Genomic DNA, 24,702 nt, shown 5'->3' with positions numbered 1-24,702 from the left:
ACCCTACATAGGCGAAAATAGTCCCAGATAAATCATGCTAGAAAAATCCCATACAAAATGTGATCCGACCTGGTAATTGATTGCATGAATTGATGTTTATACTAAAACTTGCTTCCATTCCAGGTATTGGAGGTTTAGAAGACCATGTCTTAAAAACTGCAACGCTTAGCAGTACTATAGCTTGTCCGGCGTTCAGTGAGATACAGTCTTCAGTAGTACCTATACTCAGAGTGGCGTTAGAACCCACGTATCCTTCGCAGCTACCGCAACTTGTCAAAGGTTAGTATACAGAATACTTTTGTCTATAGCAATTCTAAATTGAAGAATAAAAATTGCAGCTAAAAGCAATTTAATCAAGCTGTTCAGAATCTTTTACTCAAAAAACTTTCGACATAATCTTGTAAGACGTACACCCTTGAAACAGCCGTAGGCTATGCTTGATTTTATATTTTTAGTCAATGATATACACGGATTTACCAATATTGCAGGTCTCAAACTACTAAATCAATCGGATTCGTGTGTACAAGTGTTATTGCAAGAAACAGGCGAGCATGTAATAGTGACTGCTGGTGAAGTACATTTAGAGAGATGCCTTGAAGATTTAAGGTAAAGTTCCATTAATTATTAATGTTTTGTTACAAGGTCGTTAAAATATAAATTAAATTAATCCAATTAGTGAACTCTTGATAAGGTACTTACGAATTATATTTAAATATCTAACTGCTAATAACTATCTGTATTCAGCTGTGTATAAACTCGAAAATTTATAATCTTAAGAAGTTAATATTGTTACAGAAATCACTATGCCAAAATTCCAATAACGGTCTCAGAACCAATCGTACCATTCAGAGAAACCGTAGTAGAACCTCCGAAAATAGACATGGCGAATGAAGAAATAGAAACACAAAAGGTCGATAAGACTATCACAAAAGAGGACCCAGTCATAACTGTATACACAAACAATAAACAAAGTAGAATACAGATAAGAGCAAAACCTATTCCTAACGAAATTACCACACTCTTAGACAAGTCCTCGGATTTACTGAAAGCAGTATCACAGCATATAAAGACACTGCAGACGATAGCGAAGAATAAAAAATTAGAAACACAATTAGAAGGATTATATCTAAATGGTACAAAACATAAACTGTCCGATCGAATGTTGAAATTAGTGCAAAATTTCATCGATGAATTGCAAAACATTTGCGCCAAACTTGGTCCCGAATGGAAGGATTTGGTGAACCAAATTTGGTCTGTTGGTCCAAGGTATTGTGGACCTAATATGCTGTTGAATCGGACGTCGGATTATAGTACGAAATATTTGCATTACGATAATGAGATTAAAGATGATCCGAGGTTCGAGTATGAGGGTAGTTTTGTAAACGGATTCCAATTGGCGACTTTGGCTGGACCGTTATGTGAAGAGCCAATGATGGGTGTGGCCTTTTGTGTCGAAGAGTGGACGTTGGAGAAATCCCCGGCGGATGATGTTGCACAAACATTTGGACCATTGTCTGGTAAGTTGCACGCTTTACTAATATCACTAATTTCCATTTAGTATAGTAGTCGCAAAGTAGATTAAACATCACTTACTTCATCTGACATCTAATTTAAGTTAAGGCAATGACGGATGTCTTTATACAAAACGAAACGTAATTCATCTAATGATGTAGATCTTCAGTTCTGGTTCGCAATAAGTTAATTCAGGCGTTCGCTACTAGATGTCGCTACTCTAAATGATTCAGCATTGAATTATTTTGTTAAATCTTTATTTTCCATAATAATTTACTCGAATAGATCAAGTTTTGCGACGATAATATTGGCCTTAGTGGGGTATGGGAGGCTGTAAGTTTCCTCTCTAAAATAAACATCCATTAATTTTGTATGTAACCAAAAATGAGAGTTTTATAATGCTTATAGCCCCATCACAACACTTTGCTATGTGATTGATATTGCCGTATTTAAATATTTTTAATTTACTAGTTTTTGCCTGCGGCTCCGTCCGTGTGAAAGAGTCTGGGATAAAAGTAACCTACAGCACTCAGGAATAATGTCAAAATCGGATTAATAGTTCGTGACATTAGCTCCTTCAAACAAACTCTTTAGATTTGTATATTAGTATAGATATGCTATATATATATAATATCAGCCCTGTATTATATACTTGCCCACTGCTGAGCACGGGCCTCCTCTACTACTGAGAGGGATATGCTACCATCAATATATTTTTTAAAATTGTCACGGCAAACTGACTCCTGTGCAGATGATGGTAGATGGAGTAGGGTTCAGATAGAATCGGCTGACCAGAGATGCTTATCTCTTTCAATTTCAATGTTGTACTTGTTCGTGGTAACTAAACATGACATCGTTGTAGGTCAAATCGTGTCAGCAGTAAAGGATGGTTGCAGAAGAGCATTCCAGGTGCAACCACAGAGGCTCATGGCGGCAATGTATTCGTGCGATATCGCCGTCGATCAGAAAGTACTAGGTAAGTCTGATAATAAGAAAAACCTTTTTACAGGTTTCATGGATCGACAAGAAAATTACTATGTTATAGGTTATGAGATTGATCAAACGACCGTAGGCTGCAAGAAATTGCTGGAGTGATATTATGTTGGAACTAGTCGGTCTTACCATCACGTACGGATTAGTTTATTTTGGGTGCCAGTAGTAAAAAAAAGTTTATTTTTATAGGTTCACAAAAAGGTTTTATAGAAAAAAAAAACAAAAACATAAGTCCACTAAATTTATTCTCATTAATTACAAATATTGTAATTATTAAATGTACTATTTACAACTTTACTACGTAAGTATAAATGAAATAAATATTATTATTTTATTAACTAACGCTTAAAACATATATTTAAGTAAATGCATCAAAAAGTTACACAAAAACCACTGAAACTTTTATCACATCTTTTTTGTGTACATTTTAATAAATAAATTCATATTTTTAAAGTTTAATCACCTCTTATTGGTGGGGAAAACACATTTTCATCAATTATTCGAAATCACTTAAAACTATAGTCATGGTTAATTCTATGTTTCTGGCAAATCGTGTCTTAACATTACACCAAGAATGCGTATTGTTCAATAAGTATAAAAACAACTAAATATTAGTGTAGAGAATTAGTTATAGAATCGCTGCACAATCAAATAAAATTACACCTCATGTTAAATATTACAGCCATTACGAAATTTCCTTCCCCAAAACAAAGACTTGTCCGATACGTTTTTCATACTATTTCATTTATTAGAATAAGTTGTTTTAAATAATACTATTAAATGCACTTGTACACTGAGTATTTAGTAGGCAACTAATAGATTTTCACCAAACTAAACCTGTTTAGAATGGGAAAAAGCACACGATACTTAACTACGTTCAAGCGAAAAGCGTCTCGGGCGATACATTAAGTATGCGTTGGATCCAGAAAGGCGTACTGGCCTCATTGGACCCAACAAACTTTTTCTCTACGAATTCGAAATTTAAATTATTAAAAAATTCGAAATTTAATTTATTCTAAATCCAATGTAACGATCTTGCTAGCTCCTTCACTTTGTACCAGGGGAATGGTGGGTAGTCCGTGACCGATCGCCTGAGTCTCGCGACCCGAGACCTCCTATTGTAGTAATTAGACTCCGGATAGGTATGCTGTTGGTATCTGTTGTAAACCGGCTTACTGGAGTACGTGTGCGGTTGGGAATAGTCCACTTTGTATGTACTCGTACTGCTTTGTACATTCGCGTACCGGTTTGCGTTGTAGCCAACTGAAATAACAGTTTGATTTTATTAGTGTGTTGTGCAGGGGAATGTCATGAAGATAAAGATTTAAATGTTTGTACAATCCTTTGTATACAGTTGTTGTATTCGAATAAATAAGTCATACAATATTTAAATTAATTTTTTAAAGACTGATCAAATAAATAATGATTAAAGAATAATGAAAATAATTTTAACTAAAAAAAATAAAAACCCTTTAAAATAAAAGAATGAACATTTTAACTTGTACTATCACCAATACGAACTACTTATTTGCAAAATGTATTAACTACGTCCAAATTTACGATATAAACTTCAGTTCATCATCTATTAATTCAAAATCTTCACAAGTTATTTTAAGTGTTAAATACGTACCAGAATGATAGGCAGTTGTCGGTCGGACGCACATCATTCCATACACCCTGATGCCGGGCACTGACGCGTAAGTAGGCTGGTCGTGGGACATCGGACCTTCTGAAACCAAAGAGGAACCTAGTCGATGCGTTGTGGAATATTTTTTCCTAAAACTTTTAAGTTGAGGTTCTGGCAAAAATCGCCTTAATGGTAGCTTTAATAAGCTTTATAATTAAAGGTTTAGTGATCTTGCATATGATTCTTAAATCGAACAAGTGTAAGTTATTCTGACATTTAGGCCAGATAGACGATTAATCGTCAAACTAAAAAGAATTACATATATCTCCAACCGCTGTACAAAAAACAATCTAAACACACAATGGATTGAGAAGGGGAATATGATAATGATTAAATATGCACAAAATCTCTTTCGGCCCTAATATAAATGTGTTTAGCAGAAATATTTTAAGTTAATCTATACATTTTTAACACATGCCTATATTTAATTCTCAGAACTAACGCGTCGTAATAGAAAGCCATATCAATTTGTAAAACCCTTTGAATTTTATGAGCATCGGAAACTAATTAGCACCTTTCACATGATTATCGCTACGACTTCTGTCATAGCATAGTTTGCTACATTGTCTTGTGTACGACGTTCTACTCAATAAACGTCTGTCTCAACACTGTGTACGCCACGTCACGTCAATTCGTCTATTAAAACTTATATTGACAGTTCGTTTTTATAATCTAAATTAATTTCTAAAAAAATATCATGCACAGTCTTCATAGCTTCTTAATTCTTACCATGCTTAATTATTAAAATTATAGTTTTTTAATAATTGCTTGTTACGTTACCTAATATGTGGTTCTCTGGGCATCTGCATATCACCAGATAATGTGATTTGCCAGTTCTGATGTTCTGTAATGCGAGTAGTGACCAATCCTTCGGCGCGCGACACTCCCGCATCTCCGAAACGGCTTCACAAGTTTTCACCAGAGTCACCGCTTTGTTGGCATACTGTAACATATAAAACAAATTGACGTTGTATGAAAACATCTAGATTTCCAAACACTTTCTAGACATTCTCGGTGTACTAAGAGTGAAAGCAATTATATGTTATGGCAAAGATATAAACTGTCTCGTGTTTTATGTAAGGAATGTTGCAGATAAATATCACGTCGCTTGGCTTTATGCTTATCGGAATTCCTTTACTTTCGAATGCAAATTGTCGTGCAAACGAGCAGCAAATCCCGCTACAATATTACACCAATGCATTCTTAAATTTAACGTTTGCATATTTAGTTTAATAACGATCAATGATACCAACACCACCATTGTTCCCTTCAACGATGGCATACTTATATTTTTCTAACTAATCTCAGCATTAAGTGAGAATTATTTTACCTTCTTTTTGGAGTCGGTGGTAAGCCGCGTGGTATGCAGGTCGTCAGCATTGAGGCTGGCGGAACACGGGTCTCGGTATCTGGCTGGGCACGCACAGAGCGGTTGGGTATAGTTTAACCGCACATATACTGCGTTGCATACCTGAAACGGGGCATTAGTAACTTAAAATTCTTGTGGATGTAGGAAATGTATAGGGATTTGGAAGTATAGGTATTTAATTGTTGATAGGCGAGCAGGACCGGCTTGTTTATAAATGAAGCCTACTATAATTTTAAAATTTGATTTCAATTACATATATGGTTAATCATTTCATATTGCAAATAATATATTCGGGTTCAAGGTTTTAAGCATATAAAGTAACAGTCAAGTATTAGCAGACTACTCAATTTGTCATTAATTTTACAAGTATTCAATTACAGTGTTATTCAAACTAGTCTTTTCTATTAGCAGAAGCGACAATTACCTGTTGAATAGCGCATTCAGGCAGTAAATAAATGTGCTGATTGTGTGGGTAATAGTGGTACTTTGTCGGCTTTGCAAGCACCGAAGTCGACCCGGCCGGCAACGGCACCGTCTGAAATCAAAGAGAATTGGCGTTGATTTATGATTCGCAAACTGACAGTGAAAACCTATTAGTCAAATGTAATTTAGCTAGCCGGCTAATATTCATAACGCACGGTGAAGTTGAAGGCCTCAATTCATCCAGCATGCCATTAGCCATTGTAACAATGATGGGAAATGTCTCGAGGTTGGTCTCGGATCTCAAACCACAATCTCATTCATCCCCGTTCGTCGTATTCAACATTTTCTGTGTCAATGTTCTTGTGTGCCCCCTTATTGATTTCACATTTCTGTATAGTCTTACAGCGTTTGCGCGTGAGTCATATCCAGTGTGTTGGTTCGGCCATTATCTTTGGTAAATTTGAAATCCCGATTGGTAATATCTTAGTATTGGCATATGAAAGGAGTTATTCGTGCGCGATGGTGCTAGTCGCAACAATGCTTTGCGGTCATGCACCTTGCGATTTGCCGACTGCGTCGTCACGTTTGTTGCTGGATCAGGTTAACAAACCTGTTAAATAACGATTATCCTTTGTGATTTTTTGCTTTTCAGATAGATCGTACCTAATCGCGGCTAATTTAATTTGGTAGCATGAGATAAACGTCAAAAACGCCTTACAATAAATATTTTTTGCGTGAACAGCTACGATTACTCATGTTTGTACTAAATTCTACTGTGGCCGATCTTTACCTAATGGTAATGATCGGCCACGGAATAATGGTATGTTAATACATAACCTGGATATTTTTGTTGTTGTTGTTTTTTCATAAATCTTTACTAACTACCCTCATAGGACAGGCTAAGCCTATTATGAAAGTCATTCTAAAACGATATTTTTTTTGGAAATATCAATTTGTCAAATATTTTTCTCTCTTCCGTAATTCCTATTGTGAAATTATAACATAGATTCTTTTTCCACCGTCAACCGTATAGAAGATTTGTTTCGACTTCTTCATGCACTAAATTAATCTATTATAAAGTTTTATTGTCGAAATCATAGCGATATTATAAATTGAAATGCATAAAATTGATTTCAAATTTATAAACCATTAAGCATTTCTAATATTTTTTAATGTTACTTTGAATTGAATACCTCCGCAATTTAAAAAATATATAACAATTTTACACCGGCGGCAACTACAATGTCCACCCGCGGTGCGATTCAATTTCGATAAATATCAGTCCCTGGTCGATCTATCCATTCATCTGCTCCAGTAACCTGTATTTATTGACATCGCTTGTATAAACAACAAAGACCTTTTTGTACATCTTCATTACTTGTTATATTTTTTCTTATTTTTGCTTTTCACTGAGCTAACACTATTGTTAATGGGAATTCGATTTCTTTAACTGGATAACTGGTATCAATGGTACGTTTTATCATGGTTCCGAATTTAACATAATTGACATTTATTGAGTGAGATTGTAGGGCTCAATAACAATTGAAATATTTGTGAACAAAAGGTTTTACATTATTAAAATATTATTTGAGAAAGTAACAATTTTGTTTTGTACATGTTAAGATATCTCATTGCAACAGATTTTATCTGATATTTCGAAACAAAACCCATTAATTTCTCCAGCGATCAACACCCGGTTTAAAACGTTATCGTATACCACGCCGTAAATCAAAGCTGAATATCTCAGACCGATAGCAGGTGAGAGTGTAAATTGCAAATTGCATTGAAATTATCGGATCATTTACAATCACTGTTTAGTTTTATGTTTTACTGGTTGATTGAAGTTTATTGTTTAAGCGATTTTGTCTGTAATAGGGTTCAGATTTCTCTGTCGAAATCTAATTCTTGATCATCGATATAATTTTTGGAAATATTAAAGCATATCTCATGTCTTTAGTTCGAGCGTGCGAGATTGAATAAGAAGCGTTTTCATGCTCTGTGTTTGACCTTCACGAACGATTCCACAATAGAAATCATTTTTCGTGTAATTCAATTGCATATTTTTATTTTTATACGTAATAGCCACTGACTTTCACTCCTTTCTGTAAGTTGAACAAGCAGTGTGATTAATTCTTACTTTACCAGTCCGTTTGATTCATAACAAATAATTATTTTGTTGTTAAAATTGAGTTTGCTTTATCGATTTGCTTTCACTTAACATTTTATTACTTGGTTGTAATTAAGCGCATTTAAAATCAAAACAAAGCTCACCGAAAGTAAACACAACACTGTGGTAGCGTAAATTTTTAGTAAAAACGTCATTGTGGAAGCGATTGTTTGCGGCAAAGTTACTGCTCCTTTTAAACGTCGTTACTGCACTGATTCTGTCTTCCGATAGAGTGTACGACGGCTTGGATGAGTCAGGAGAGGGCAACGAAGCCTGGCTAGATCCTCCAACAACTTTTTACTACACAAAGGCACCGGATGTCACGCTCAAGTTGAACGTTCGAAATTGTCTTAGCGGTTTCGGAGCGAACTCTTCTATTGGATCATTAACATGTTTTTGCTCTTCTTTCATAACATTAAAAGGAAATTTTGCGGTAAAATGTTGTAGTTTTAATAAAGTACCAATAACTATGCCAAATTCTTTTTGCGCGTTATCGAAGTTTTTGCCACTAGGAAACACGTTTTTCATTGTTTATTTTTTTACAAATGAAACATTTACGTTGATGATCAATACTGACAGGCACGCTTGCCTCATTATTTACATTCTTATCATGTTCCTTGTATTTTCACCAATATTTATTACAGTTACACACGATTATACGTTTGATTTTGTTAATATATTTTAGTCTTAGTTCGTAAGTTATACCAGTGCTACGCTCCTTTCTGGATTTATTGTTCGCTTCGAAAGCGGCTCTGTCCTTACCTCCGCTCTTAATCTGTATTGACGATCTACAAGGCGCGAGTAAAGTCCACAAAACCTTCACAAATCGTACTAAGCTCTTCATTTTAAATTCCCTTTGTAACTTTCTCAGTACACTATCAACTATTTTCCGTGACAAATCTTATCTGGTTTTATCTCGGACCAGTCTAGAACACGTAATAGTTACACCGTTATGTAGGGCAAAAGGCCAATGTTAAGATGAATTCACACGACATCTTGTGAGGGCAAATGTTCTTGCAATCATGACACGATCGGTGACTGCGTGACATAATATCGATTAAGATAACAAAGAGTAATGAACTTTGAATGGACCTTATTCAGTGTGTAAATTGCATTGTGATTAAGTGTGGTGGCAAAAAATTTCTTATTTCAACTCGATATCAGTTAATGACAACCGGTCGAATCCTATAGCGACGTGATGCAGATGAATCTAAGAGAATTTTTAATTAAAGATTTCTTGTTCTGGTAGCAAACTAGCCGGTTGAAGGTATTTTTGTGAAGTATTATTTTCTTAGGAATAATGTTGGTGTATCCTTTATTTTTTAATTACTATAGAAAGTCATTATATATTACGTTATTAAATGAAATCATGTAGTTGTATTCTTCAAATGAACATATTATTATAAGTAATTTATTTCGTAGATGTGTATAAAAAAGAGTAACTTTCGAATAAAATAAATATTACACACACCATACACACACATTCACACCCTTTGCCCCCGAAAAGGTAGCCAGAGACGGTACTGGTGCATCCAATTTTTGCTGTGCTTATTTTATCCCATGATGTGATAGGGGCGAGCCTATCGCCATATTTCAGTTTAATTCCAGAGTCCGGGCTGATATTGAGTAGAAAAACCCAATATTACTTTGCCCGATCTGAGGATAGAAGTCGAGACCTCAGCGCTGCAGTCATACCGTAATACAACTATGACACGAGGCAGCTCAAAAAAAAATATTAAGAAAAAGTAATTTTTATTTTACGTACCCTAAGAGCACTACTACTATATGAAGAGAATGTATTGGAGCGGTAACATCATATTTTCAGTCAGAAATACATTTCTACACATACCATATTCGTTACATATTTCTCTATAAACCAGACCCGAAGTTTATGTTATCAGGATAACGAAACTATTATTTGCACTGTATCGAACTACGGTCATGATCTTCCCATTCTCCAAACGTAGCGTACACAAATAACACGTCATAAAGGTATCAGAGGAGTACGTCCGGTGCACAAACCATTATTTGCCAAGCTCGTTTCAATTACAATATTGAATTATTCACACGTTTTTGAAATCGAATTTCCTAGTGTTTTTATTGTATTTGGATTTAAAATCAAACTCGGTTCCAGATTAAGTCATGGTAAACTGTTACTAAGCCAATTAAACGATTAGATGCATAATGCAGAGTCGGCTTATTTGTATTATCCTTTGATGTATCGTCGGGTGTTTTTCTTACTTTATTCTACTAATATTCAAGCATATCAAAGTATAACAGTATTTTATAATTAGCATAAATAATCGCTTAAGTTCGATGATATTCAAGATCAATAAGTCTATAAAATGCATACCAACGTGTTGATTGTACGGTCTTGGTACTTGGTTTATTTATCGGCCGTATTAAAATTATACTTGGAATAAATAATCTGTGAACAAGTTAGTTTTAAAATATTTTAATATAAGAGTGAACTAAGCTGTCAATTCACCATACTTATTCAGGTAGGAACAACTATACCGCCTTATAATTTTATAACCGCAAGCGCTTCGCGTGAATACGTGATATTTACCCACAAGTATTCATTATGTTATTAGCTATCGATCAAATTAAACAAGTACCAAGTATAACACGTTACTGGGAAACATTTTCAAAGAGATAAAAGAATATTTTATAACACTGACCGTTGATAAATAGGCATGTTAAAATATTTTCCCAAGAAATTATGACTATTTGTCCGGCAATAGTTTCAATTCAATAACAATTTGTTACAGTTTATAGTAATCCTTTCTTGTTACTTCTGAGACATTGAGCGTTTCAAATGAAATGGTCAAATATTTGCGCTTTTCACGGCTGTTGTACATTCGTTCCATATTTATTTATGGTTATAAAGCATATTGATTTTTTGAAAATAACGGGTCCTGTTTATGGATATAAATGTCTGTGTTACATCATTCGTCCCTTGAAAGCTTGTTGTGAACTATTGCGTAAAACCTATAGAATTATCCACATTTCCTTTAGTACCTATTAAATACAAAAAAATAAGCATAATTACTATATGTTTAAATCTGTCAACAATTTTAATTATCCGCAGCATGGAAACTGTGTGAGGGTTTTCTTAAATTATCTTCTAACTCGAATGAAGTTAGTTGTCCATATTCCAACAACTTTCAACTATACGGTACTTGTTTACTTTTATTCAGGGTAATGATAACATTAACCTAATATCGTTTAGCTATAAGATACTGTAGATGGTCGACACAGTTTCGTTATAATGTGTAGAAGTGCACCTCGTATCCTTAATAAGCATGTGACCATTATAAAAAGATGAGGAAGTGACGCTAATGGTTTGTTGAATAAAATGCAATTGTTATAATGACAGGTCTAAGTGTCGTTTACACTTATAGGAAGTCGTCTATTAAATAAAAAGTATGTAAATATTTAAATTGTCTTTCTTACTATAAGATGTTTCACATCGTTTAGTCTTTACTACAACGTTTTTGAAAAGTGTTATCGTTTAAAGAAAAAAGCCGTGCAAAAACGTCCCACATTGACACGAACTTATAATAATAAATTTATTCCAAAACATTTCCTTAGAAAAAAAAATACACACTTTAATACGTGAGTTTTTCAAGCAAGTGAATTTAAATCATTTGTTACATACACAGTTTACGTTTCAATTTCCATTTGTCATTGTACGATAATGTGAAACGATCAAGACGTTTATATCGCACGCGATGCGCGTTCGTTGGCCGCGACCAGCCCCAACACAGGTTTAAGCTTCCTTACGTAACCAACGCGTAATTACTTCCGACTTATCATGATTTATTTGCATATTGCCGATCGATGCACGCGATACAATGCGTCGTTGTTATGTAAAAAAAAAGTAATTTATCGGTGGGAAGGTGTGATAATGAGATTAAAAACATGATCTCAGACCACGATTAAGTTAGAAAAAGCCTCCATTAAACGTTAGGTACAATCGATAGGTTCTCGGGCGAAAAATCTTTTGTTCTCTGCTAGATTTATTTGTTTACTGCGGGTAATGTAGTGGAAGGCGCTTACCCGGATTGAATACATATAGAAAATTATATCAACGCTATCATTTATTTGCATTAGCATTTTATTTAATTTATTTGCCAACGTGCCTCGCTTTCGAAATGTTAGTACTAAAATGATGGTAATTTATTTGTAGGCTGTCTGTTGTTGTGCATAGACTTTGGTGACATTGCCGGTTTTTTCAGTGTCGAGACGATCCTTATCAGATTTATGGTGACCAAGAAAATAAGAAACCTGTTTTTGGGAAATCACAATGCTTTTTCGTTTTAAAGATAACTTTGCCAATACAGAGAAATGGTTCCATTTTTTACCACATGACGAGGTTTCTTATTTTCCTGGTCAAGCTTTATTTGTTAAATGCAATTTAGGTCACATTTATTAATATGTGTACCACAAAAGTTTTAACACTTTAGTAATTTGATCGAAATAGAGAAATAAACATTTTCTCTGATATAAAAAAATGGTTAGTTAACTTTGACACTCCTTATTTATAGTAGTACTCATAAGCAAGTAGTTTACAAAACAACTACTGCAATGCTAACTACAAAATCTGTCCAAACCATATGTGTCATATACGATATGACCTCAAATTAGATGAGCCAGGAATGAACCTCAGTGACCCTTAGAACCAGCTGTCTAACTTTAATAACAGTACCAAGCCATTCAATGTCAAGGAAGAGCCAGTAACTCAATTCACCTATACATAATTTTATAATATATTCGCACCGTACAGAATGCTATAGAAATACAGTAATGAGATAATTATTCGCATCCTTCACTTTGTTGGCCGTTTAATGGTTACTGTTAAGATATCAACTGTTACATATAATGGTTCCGTGCAGGATAACGGTCGAGTCATTCAATACGTCGTGTGCTTCGTTTGTATCGACTAGTGTTGTGCCGGATCGTTAACAAAGGATATCCGCGGACACGGATACGGATATGGATCCTAACTTAGACAAAAGATGACAATCTATACTAATTTAATTAAAAGAATTTGTTTTAATACGTTAATCTCAGGAACTACTAAACTGATTTTGATTTTTTTTTTCATTAAAAGTATTGATTTCTCCAATGCTATAGGATACTTTTTATCCTGAGAAAATGCTTAACCGAATAATCTTTCTCACGTGGACGTAGCCGCAGGCAAAACCTAGTATATAATAAAATATCCCCACAATTAATAAAACACAAATCAACACATGAATATATTTAGCATTAATTACGCAACTAATTTTAGAAGTTGCATCGCTTATAGCGTTTACAACGCCATACATGGATGCGACAAACTGGTGGCACAACTTGTACATTGTATATCCCGCTTAGTTACCACAAGTTATAATAAGTTAAACATGAGTTGATTTAGGGACGAGTATTCCTAGTTCGCGATTTATGTCCGCTCGGATGGCTTACTCATAATATTTATTCGTTTGCGACATATGAACAAATGTCTAAATCAAAAGTGCAGCAATGTCTGTGTAGGGATCGAATTTATTATCATTCATTCGTTCATTCAGTCATAATTAAACTTGGTAATAGGTTGATTATTTCATTTTCTGCAATAGTTCATTCCATTATGATTTAAATCAACAGTATAACTGCATCTTGATAATTTGCTTGGATGTCATAAACTATGTAAAGTTCATGATGCACACTTAATTAAAATAAGTATACTAATATTTTAAGGTCCATTATAAATTGTATATTTCTAACCAGTAACGGAATAAAACGACTTGATGTTTTTAATTCGTCACTGAATATTTCCATCCATTATTCATAGATCAATAGAGATTGCACATGTCTCGCCACAGCGTCGCAAAATGCAACAATATACCATCATGATTTGCATAAAGACACAATGGAAAATTCACTTCCATCACCTTCAGATTTCTCCAATACGTTTTCTTTGCCAAATACAATATTGAAGTGAAAATGTTACCAAAATGTAATACGTCGCAGCTGTGTCATTCGTTGAGTCGCAAATGCTATCGATCACTCACAATATGTATTGTTTTCTAGTTGTTCCATCTAAAAATTGAGTAGTCCCTTAATTCAGCTGTTGCCTTTATACAAAAGGGGGCGTATGTTTGACTTTTCAAGTTAAAACTTTGACTGTTTATATCAGCTTAGGAATATTTTACTGAAATATTATTTATACAGGATAGATCGTAAAGGATCGATAATGTATAGGAGGAATGAGATTTCCTTCACTCCTGTACTGATTGTACGATTGAATAAAATCTCATTTATCCTAAATCAAATGTATTAATATTATTTTTTAACGTCTACGTGATCCCCACTTTGCTATGGAATGGTTTGTATATTAGTTTAGATTTATAATCATCATGTTCTTTTATTTCATGGTTATCACTGATTATTTAATGGTACATTTTGATAATATCGAGTAATAATAGCAGATAGAAAATAAAAAAGCAATCGAAAATGAATACGCCATTTCTTCAATATTTTTTTAATACTATGGTTATCCCACGTGTGTAAGACATATTTTTCTACAATCATCTTTCATTATCATCGTATCACTTATTAGTCGTACGAGACTTGAAAATTGGACTTAGAACGAAGACGCCAAATGGTTTAATATCATAATGACAATGTCAATGGAAACAGAATGTCTAAACAAAGACTTAGTCTAGTCTTTAGATTGCAATCAAATCACGACTCCTCGGAATTCGGTACCATTATTTACAGCGTACAAAGAGGCAAATATTCACGAATGTTTTTATTTTAAATTCACAGAATCATTTTGTTATAATTAGAAAGCCGGACGAGATTATTTATTCAAATATTTTGTCCATTCGTGGCCAAATTTTTGAACCTAAATACACTTAATATTTTGACATTACGTTACTAAATGAAACCACATACTCGTCTTCAAGTTTGTTGACATTGTGCCAAAAATCATCCATTAATAACGCATATTTTTACCAATTTTTTTATCATTTTGTAGTTTAATGCAAATGTGGCGTGTGCATGAGTGTATATCTGACTGTAAGTATGATGTTGCCGCTGCGCCGAATTCTCTTAGAGTAGTAATAGTGGCATTAGGGTGTCTAAAACTAAAATGACTTTTTATTCATAATTATTTTGTTCGAAACTTACACATTTTTTTATTTTACATCTATGACTCAAATAACTTATTGTAGTGTTATTTCCAAGTAGATAAGTATGTGGTTTCATTTAGCAACGCAATGTCAAAGTGATCCTGTAGTTTTAATATTAATGTAAATAAATGACCGCAAAGATGATGAAATAGACCCGTCTCTAGGATAAATCATAATAACCGCGATAACACCGATTACAGACAACATTCCTACCGACTCGGTTTCAAGCCATCATATCAAACGGTTCCGGGGTCGGACTTGCATTCCGGATTGCATACGCACGATCTCATACTCAGGAATAGCAATAAATATTGATTTATCATCATGAGGTCGGTCTTATTGCGTGTGATTTATTTGTTTATGATATTCTAATTGCTGAATTAATACAATAGTATCAAATTTTGCTTGATTGATTAAATGGGAAAATGTAATAATCAAACTTATGCAACTGTATTACGATTCTTATTCATAAAACTGAACGATGAGGTAACCAAATTGTTTTTCTGATGGTAGGTATGTCTCATATGATTGATATAAGGAAACGTAAAGTGTACACTAAATCAAGGACTTGTTACAGAAGCTATAAAATTTTATAGTTTCATTCACCATTCCAAGCTTATTACGTAAAGCATGCTGGATAATTAAGCTATAATCATAACACGGCAGTACTATATCATGTCTAACTCATGCTAACATTAGAGATTGATTAGTGATAAAATTAGTTATTCCATATATGAAATGTTTCTAATGTTACGTACGAGTGACGTACGACAATCCGCGTTAGCCCTACTGTTCGATGTCTACAATGCACTATAATTATTGAATGTAAATTAATCATACAGCACACATCAGATAGAAGAATTCACTCTGTTGAATGCAAGAATATGAACATTCCCTGAAGGTTTATCGGGTTGGTGCCACAGGTTATACGTAATCCTACAAAGCAATAATAGTAAAATATAATCTTATTCGAATTACTTTGGTATTTGAAAAACTGAATATGAATTTGAATGTAAGTAAGTAACTAGGATTTTTTTGTTTTTATAGCTGATATCTGTATCCCTCGAGTATTGTTTACAATACACGTATAATTATTGTAATATAACTACGTTAATTTGTGACCTTATATATCTATATAAGGTCTTATTACACATACTTGAAATTAATAAACCTATCTAGGTTTATTAATTTCAAGTATGTGTTAAAAAGGTCCTCCAATGCTTCTGTGTTTATTAGAAGAAAATGAAATTTGGCATACCTATTCATGTCCTTGAGTGACATATATCATGTCCTTGAGTGATAAATGTATCCACGTAAATATATATTGGGACTTTTTTCGCATCTTGGAGCCGTTGCTTATGTCAAAATAAAAAAGTTATCCGACTCAAAAAAAAACTGCCAAAAAACCGGGCCTAAAGCGATCAGGCTCGTTTATTCTAACCCAATTCACAACTTTATCTAGAATAGTAACAACTTCACAAAATTAAATCTGGGCCCCTATTCTGTATGATAGTGTAAACGCGTAACGCGGCCGTGACATGTTATCTTCGAAAAATGTGTGTGGAATGGTATTCTGTAAGACAAATTTCTATAGTACTAAACATGATGCGTTGTGATTCGTGCTTGTTACGCACCGTTAAAATAACGTGCGGGATAGAGAATAAGGCCCCTGGTCACGCCGTTCGATCCTTGTTACGTAACATGTCAATTACTTACTGATCGCCTCCTCGTTAATAACTCAGAATATCGTGTTACAGTAACCATAACACTAGCACAAAACCGGACAGCGATTTCTTTTTATATTCTGCGAGATAATAAGCCCTATGAAGTCTATGTGGTTTGTAATGCATCTTCATTGCAGGCATAATATGTTGCACATGTTCCCATTATGGACAAACATGATCCGCCTTTATTATGAAGGTTTGAACATAGATTCTTTAGGTGGGTAGGTTGGTAAACGGTAAATTTTCCAGCTATACATTCTGATTGCGGTGTTTTAAAACCGCCTACACAGATTGGCTTGATGGATGGCGCTTATTTGTGATCAGGATGGTTATTTGTATAAACTGTGTAATAGCTTTGGGATTGCAGCTATCACAAGAAATTATAATTATTGGTATTTCTTAGACATTATTTTTATGACTTCTACATTTATCTTTATATTCTATTACCCATCTTTAAACACATTGCGCGCACAGAAAAGTGCGGAATAATTAAAGTTCGTATAGTGAATTGCAGAAAAATAAAATTTATGTATGTGTTACAAATATGTTATATAGTCGACGTTGGGATTTCGACTTTTGGATAACCATTAGTTATAATTCTTTTACGTTTACGAATGTCACTTCGATTTGTAGCATACGTACCCTGGACTGACTAACATTACCTTCAAATGCTGTTTCAAAATTCAAACCTATATCCCAAATTGAATCTTTGGAATCTAAAACTTCGTTCCAAACAGTAATATCCTCAACGGAAGCTTATATAACCATCTTTCCATATACAACGAAGTGAATTCTATGTAGAAATTCTATTTCAAATATTGACTTAGTATCTACCATCCGCGAGAGGTTTCCTGTCTCATTTTATTACATACTATTACGTTTAATAGCACCAAGAACTTATAGAGTACAATTAAGTGGATACTTGGGAATAACGGATCCGATGTCATTAATAAGCAGCTATTTATTAGCCTTTATAGCGATGTAATTTATTGAATATTACGTGTTTATAATGGTCATGTATAAATGATGAACTATAAATGAAAATTCAATTGAAGTTCTATATCATCATTATGAGTTTCCTTGTAATGGGGATTCAGAACGATACATCGTTAATATTCTTGCCTTAGGATTGCAATTAATGAATTGATCATGTTTGCAATACATTTTGCAACTTTTTTCTATTAAGCAATTGACGTCGGAACCGCATGAATAAACAACTTCGCTAAAAGGATATTCATTAAACTCTTAGATCTATTGAAACCGGATCATCTGCGAGTATTTGAATGCAAGCAACAACATTAAAATTAACGAGCATAGTTCTAGGTCTAGCTTTTTATCTATTTAAAATTTCTTAAAGAATTCTTGCGTAAGCCGACTTCTTATGAATACACATAAAAATATCCTGCGCATTTGTACTATCTAGGAAAATAACTCCAAAAATTTTGATGTTTTCGTAATAATACATTTTAACTCCTCTTTTTTGTTATATTTTTCCAATGATAGACCAAGTCACAAAAGTACATGTCCATAGTAAATTTTAGACAGTAACAACAAATTGTGCTAATTTATTTAACCGTCATTAGCTCGTGCATAAACTGTACTATTTTTTTTATTAATTAAAACCAACACTTAAGCCTAATGTGTTGAAAAAATTCAACATTATTTACAAAGCACGTTCATAACATAAAAAGGTTTACATCTAACAAGCTTTCGCTAGCAAGAAACTGACCTAGAAACTCTGAGTTTAATATTACGCTCTAACTACAGCTTCCTTGCGGCAATTCATATAAATCTTTCCCTTTTAATAGGCATTTTCGTCGCCGTCTCACTAATGAAAATAACAAGAAATAAATTGCAAGAGCACTCGCTATTTCTGCACGATAATTAGATCCATTCGTTTTATGATTTTGAGGTCTTGGTATATGAATAACTTGATATTGTTTTGTTTTATGAGTATTGTCCAGAGTCTTCAAATTGCTATGAAGTAACAGACATTTATTTGAAATGTTACAAACTTCTTGAGACTGAATTTTTTATTATAACGTGAAATACGTTACCATCGTGTTTTCATTCGAATCACTCAAGAAATCATACCGTTTAGTTCAGTTAGATTAAGAATTTATAGCACTTCGGCAAGTCATCGTCAAATTCCATAGCAGATAATCATAAATTCTACTTTTCCCGTTGGCAGCGTAAACGTGTGCTTTCAAGCAAAAACGGTCAGTTCAGTTAACGGAAGCTGCAAAGATCCAAATGATTCATTGCTTGTTCGAAGGTCTTGCCTCCGAATAAGCCAACAGAAATTGTTGAGGTGTTAGAAACATCAGCCTGTTGCATCTGGTTGTGGTTTGTTTTGTATCTGCCTGTAGGAAGACATTTGCGCTACGCACGGTGGTGAGGCTTAACGAGATCCAAATAAGGGTTAAATTTGTAACACGGATGCTTGTTGGAGATAAAATTATTGCCTTACATGTAAGCAGACCTGATAAAGATTTCCCGCATCTTGATAGCCGTGTCATGATTTCATTTTCTAAGTCGGTTGTTAGTATGTAAAATTGTATTTGAATAATGTAAAATTCCATAATAAATGCTAATGTTAAAAATAAACTTATAATAAATGCTTCAAAATATTGTTACTTACTTGCTGCGCAATTCATAAAGCAGAACTTTTGGTCAAGGAATAAAAATTATTCCCTCATTACTTTAAACTCTTGTAGGATGCCGCGTGGGTTAGAAGCTAAGTGAAATAATGCACACAGACACTGGAGCCTAAGCAGATCTAAGTTGTACGATAGGAACTCAGCCCACGCTCGTCGGCGACATCCGCCACGCCTCGCACACCGAGAATATCCTTCACTAATAAGATAAATTGGATTTATCTAACTTTACATCTTGGAACCTCTTCCGACCACGCGTGCTCCATTCGCGCTGCGTATCAACCCGAGTTACGCTCAATCAAACGCAGATCTGCATTTTCTTTGAATTACACGCCACTTTCTCTGCAAATGCGAATGTCGTCAATCTAAAGCTATAGTAAAAGTGATATTGTCTACATTTTCATGTGGATTATACGTTCTACGAACCGATTATCTGATTATGATACTCGCTTTCAGCAGTCCAAGAAATTCGCATAAATTCTAACGTTAGCGAACAATGCTCTATTGAAAAGGAATAGTTAGAGATTTATATCGGAATTCTGTTTTTCATTGCGCCGCTCGCCGAGGGATTTCCGAGACTGGACACGAAAATGTTCTAAACGATATCGAGTGTCGACTATCGACTGCGCGTATGCAAAGGCACGTGCGTTGTACGTAGCGATAGACCGATAAGAGTCCATCGTACATTGCGCTTATCCCGACGCTCAGCGCAAAACGCCTCTACATATTACTTCGGTATCTTCTGTGTAATGAGTACTATGCCGACGTGTAATTGGCAAGGCACCAACGTCACAGTCGATTCCGTATGCGTCCGTAACTATTTAAGCATGCGAATGGCCGGCAATCTAACTCTTACGGTATAAATTCCTAAGCTGCCCGCAGAACAATGGTCACGAGCGAAACTATGGTTTGAAATATCAGATAGCTGAAGAAAATACCAATAAAGATTCGCAGTCATGCTTTTTTGTCGCGTTAAAGCACTTACCTATAACTGTATGGTAAATGTTTATTTAACAAAAAGTCTTTTATTCACAAACAGGGTTTGGTCTACGGCGGTTTTTGCGCATGTCTCGCTTATACATTGCATGTATCTGAAGTGTCCATAAAAATGGTACCGCTTCACCATTAATCTCTGCCGACATCAGTCACCGTTGCGTCCCCAATTAATCTATTTTTCGCGTCATTGTCTTGTTAATATCGGTGATTTCTTGTCGTTCGTGTGTCGTGTTAACGGTCTCATACGGGTTATGCGACGACATCTAAACAAGCTTTTACAACTCGATCGATGTAATTCAATTTTGTCGTATCGTTGTAACAGCTTTGATCGATAACATAACAGACGCGGGGCTGTAATGGGTCGTTTGAAAATAGTAGAGTGTATTCGACTTGTTTTCGTGTTTCATCTCCGTGGCTCGTGTACGATGTTCCTGTACTTTTTGCGATGGCCACCGCGCGCTTGCTTAGTTTTGTTTTGATGCCATCTTCTCTTTATTTGAACAAACGAAAGTTTCTCGCATCGAACGCTCGATAATACTCCGTATATCTTGGCTTACGTATTGTTAGAAAGTATTTTTAAGCAAATCGTTCGGTATTGCTTGCAATATTCATGTGCCGCCGTGCCTTTACGGCTTGCAACATAATTGTGCTATTATCGGAAACGGTTATAATAAAATATTGTTTATGAATGAAGCGCCACTGCTTTCACTTTCTTTGTGTTTGTATGCGGTAACATTCGCATACTCTTTATTCGTGCAGTTTTTGTATGTATTAGTGCTATAATCCTTACGTAATTTTAAGTATACCTTACATGAATTGGTAGTTAATTTGCATGATGGCGTACCGACTAATTTTATAATTACTTGCAAATTGCATGCGATTGTACACTTAAGAAATATGACAATGAAGAACAATTACTTGCAGTTTATATAAAATGTATTGCATCCCACAGCATACATAATCGCACTTTAATTCAGTATGAAGTTGTTATAAATAAACACACATCTCAAGTTGTCTCATACAAATAAAACGTTCCGACGTCAACCATGTTCGACAAACATAAAACTGCCCACGCAAATTGTCATACAAGCAAACGTCGTTTTGCAAAGACCGTTCCAAACATGTACGCGACGGATTTATCGGATAGTATTCAATGTGATTATCGGTATTTCCATATACATGGCTAGTGGCTTATTGAACCAAATCAGAGGCTAGCTACTATCACGATCCGATGCTCGGTCATTAGCTGCCTCTTCCGGCAACATGATATCTGTTTGCGAGAAACAAGTTTGAGTGCGTTATAGATCGCGCGTATCGGCAATCTCGCCGACACAGCAATTTATTGGTGCGGTGCGTCTATTGTGCTCGTATGGTTTTCTTCAAGAAAGCTGTATACTTACATACGTAATATAATATAGTCTTCTACATAATATAGTCTTCTACCGTGTCCCAGCGCAACCAGGTGCTAAACTCAAAAACTGATTTTGATGAAATTTGAAATAAAGATAATTTGACATCTTGGGATGGATATACTTTTTATGCCGAGAAAATATATAGCGGGATTTTATCTCAGAAAAACTCTTTTACACGACCGATGACGCGTACAAAGCTAGTGCATATAAGTTAAATACCATATTTTATAAAGTATGTAGGTTGAAGTGTCAGATAGTCCAAATAGTCATAGTCGTAATAAATTAATTATCGTGGAAAATATGGTATTGAAATCAACAAAAGTACACAAATTTCTCGGTAAATTCGTGTGAAATTATTGTAAGTTGGTTATTCAACAAAACACAATTTATTCCAGTCATATTTGTTCACATACACACATCGTAGAAGTAATTTGTAACTTCGTTAACTTCTTGTAGAGAACAAAATTGCTATGAGCACCTCTCTAATTTGAATATTTAATTGGAAAGATTTACAGTGTATGTAGTGTTGAGAATCAAGTGGTATCTGATAGCAATAAACTTAGAGATATGCTTTTCGCTTAGTTAGTCAAGGCATGTTAACGGTACAGTATGTTCATAGACGTATTTAACGTGAAAGTTTATATTATCATGAGTAATTTCTTACATATATATGTATAATTTTCGATCAATTAAATTCAGTGGTAAATAAGGTTTTATCAATATTTCTAATTACAATTTTACGTCTAGATTACAAATTTGTCAGTTATATAAGATTTACTTTGAGGTTATTTTTAAGGAACTTAAAAATATACTTTGAATCAGTTTCATTGCTTTGAAATACAAGTCCTGTCAACACAATACCACCAGATCAGCAATACGCTCGTCTCATCATTATATTGTATTTCCAAAATCTATTGATAAAATAGCTATGTAATATAAATCAACTAATTTTAAAGTTAGCCGCTTTAAACCTTATTCTCCCGCTTATCCCACAACGCCTCGGTTATAACGTTGTCAATAAACAAACGCTAACTGATCACGAACATATCTGAAGCTGTAAATATCGCCGATAACAAACTAAATTCTATCTAGCCTACTGTTCGTAACATTAATTGATTTTATCGAACCCTATTCGATGGCCTTTATACGAAAGATTGTTATAAATTGCCCCACTGTGGCGAGCTATGAGCAATTTTTTTACTTTATTATATCAGTTAGGTGTTCTAACATCTCACGGTAATCGTATTTTGCCCGGCGGCCATCAGTAATGCAACTAGTGGCTAGTGTTAAAATTTATCTCACATACATTTACTTACGCACGTAATTTTAATATTGTTTATTGTAGTCGTGCTGTCAATCAACAGAGCAGGTGAAATAGTTTATTGTAATTCGTAAGTTAATACTCTTAGTGTTTCGTAATTAATACCGCATGTGTAATTAATGGTGACAACTGGGTGCTTTGGTTGAACCTCAGCCAACCATTCGAGAATAGAGGCGTTATTTGTTTTTTTTTTATTCACCAATTATATAAACCAAATGCCTATTTTAAGCACCGTTCTAGGGTATAATGAGCATAGCGTTTTTGATGCGATGACATTCACATTTAATTTATATTTACAATGTTTCATTATTTCCATAACGTATTTAATTCGTGCAATAATTCTATTACAATTATTTGTGACAATCTCCGTATCTGTAAAGATAAGTATCCACGGAAATAAGTACTTAGATAGTACTTTACTGTAAGTCGTAGCCGCTTTAAAAGCCACGCGACCTTTTATTTTATAGTTACTAAACGCAGTTCTGTATTTATGCGTTTATGATATCGCAGTCTTCCTGCTAATGGTATAAAATTAAGTATTTGATGGGGCGAGTCGGCGCACGCACCACCCATATCATTTGAGTGATGTGCTAGCGAGCTTTATAGTTTTCAGATAGCCTTTCAAATTGCACTCTAAAAGGCTCTTCCGCGAACAGTGTATTATTATGCACACAAAGTTGTTTTCTAATGTTCATGAAATAACATCGATAAATAAACGCTTGTATGGTGCAAATATTTTTAAGATGTGGATTAGTTCCGTATTATGTATACTGTTTGTTACTAAAAGAAAGCTACCATTAATGACAATAGAAACGATACGTTTTATATTCTATCGATCATTGGAAGCAAATTGACAAACTATCGATTAATTTTATCGTTTCACATACAATGTACTCAACAAAAGCCGTAATGTGGTTCATTGCTAACAAAAACTTGATAGGCGTAAAGTTTTGCTCTCTCGATTATCGTTTGCTTTAACGCGTATACGAACATTATAATGTGTTGAATGAAAATATGCAATACAAGATACTCTAACGATATAGTCTCTATGCGTGTAATAGCTTCTTTGTATGGAATGCATGTCTTGAGATAAACTCCACTCGAAATAATAGATGAACGCTCGCGCAGAGTACATTTTAAACACTAGTTGTGAGTGATCACTGTAACCTTTTCCATGCAGACTTCCAGTAATTTGTACTCGTTGGTTCCTGCTATATTTAAAATTTGTGTAATTTTGACGGTGTATAATAAATCCTACCGTAT

General features: G+C 34.4%; 2 protein-coding genes across 2 annotated transcripts in view; one reads left to right on the top strand and one right to left on the bottom strand.

Moving 5' to 3' along the window:
- LOC115446317 (elongation factor-like GTPase 1) overlaps positions 1-24,702 on the top strand; it is a 131,937-nt gene that overhangs the window by 4,241 nt on the left and 102,994 nt on the right. The window contains 4 exon segments of the mRNA XM_030172927.2: positions 124-279; positions 489-606; positions 796-1,517; positions 2,375-2,488. Of these exon segments, the coding sequence (XP_030028787.2) occupies positions 124-279; positions 489-606; positions 796-1,517; positions 2,375-2,488 (1,110 nt within the window).
- LOC115446325 (endochitinase A) overlaps positions 2,721-24,702 on the bottom strand; it is a 57,354-nt gene continuing 35,372 nt past the window's right edge. The window contains exons 2-6 of the mRNA XM_030172940.2: positions 5,986-6,096; positions 5,523-5,663; positions 4,973-5,135; positions 4,136-4,234; positions 2,721-3,768 (exon numbers count right to left, since the gene is read on the bottom strand). Coding sequence (XP_030028800.1) covers positions 3,521-3,768; positions 4,136-4,234; positions 4,973-5,135; positions 5,523-5,663; positions 5,986-6,096 — 762 coding nt within the window. The 3' untranslated portion in view covers positions 2,721-3,520. The remainder of the gene's footprint in view (positions 3,769-4,135; positions 4,235-4,972; positions 5,136-5,522; positions 5,664-5,985; positions 6,097-24,702) is intronic.

This window comes from Manduca sexta, chromosome 8 (assembly GCF_014839805.1).
Source record: "Manduca sexta isolate Smith_Timp_Sample1 chromosome 8, JHU_Msex_v1.0, whole genome shotgun sequence".
Classification (NCBI taxonomy): domain Eukaryota; kingdom Metazoa; phylum Arthropoda; class Insecta; order Lepidoptera; family Sphingidae; genus Manduca; species Manduca sexta.
Note: the sequence above shows the minus strand (reverse complement) of the source record. Positions and strands in the feature narration are given on the sequence as shown.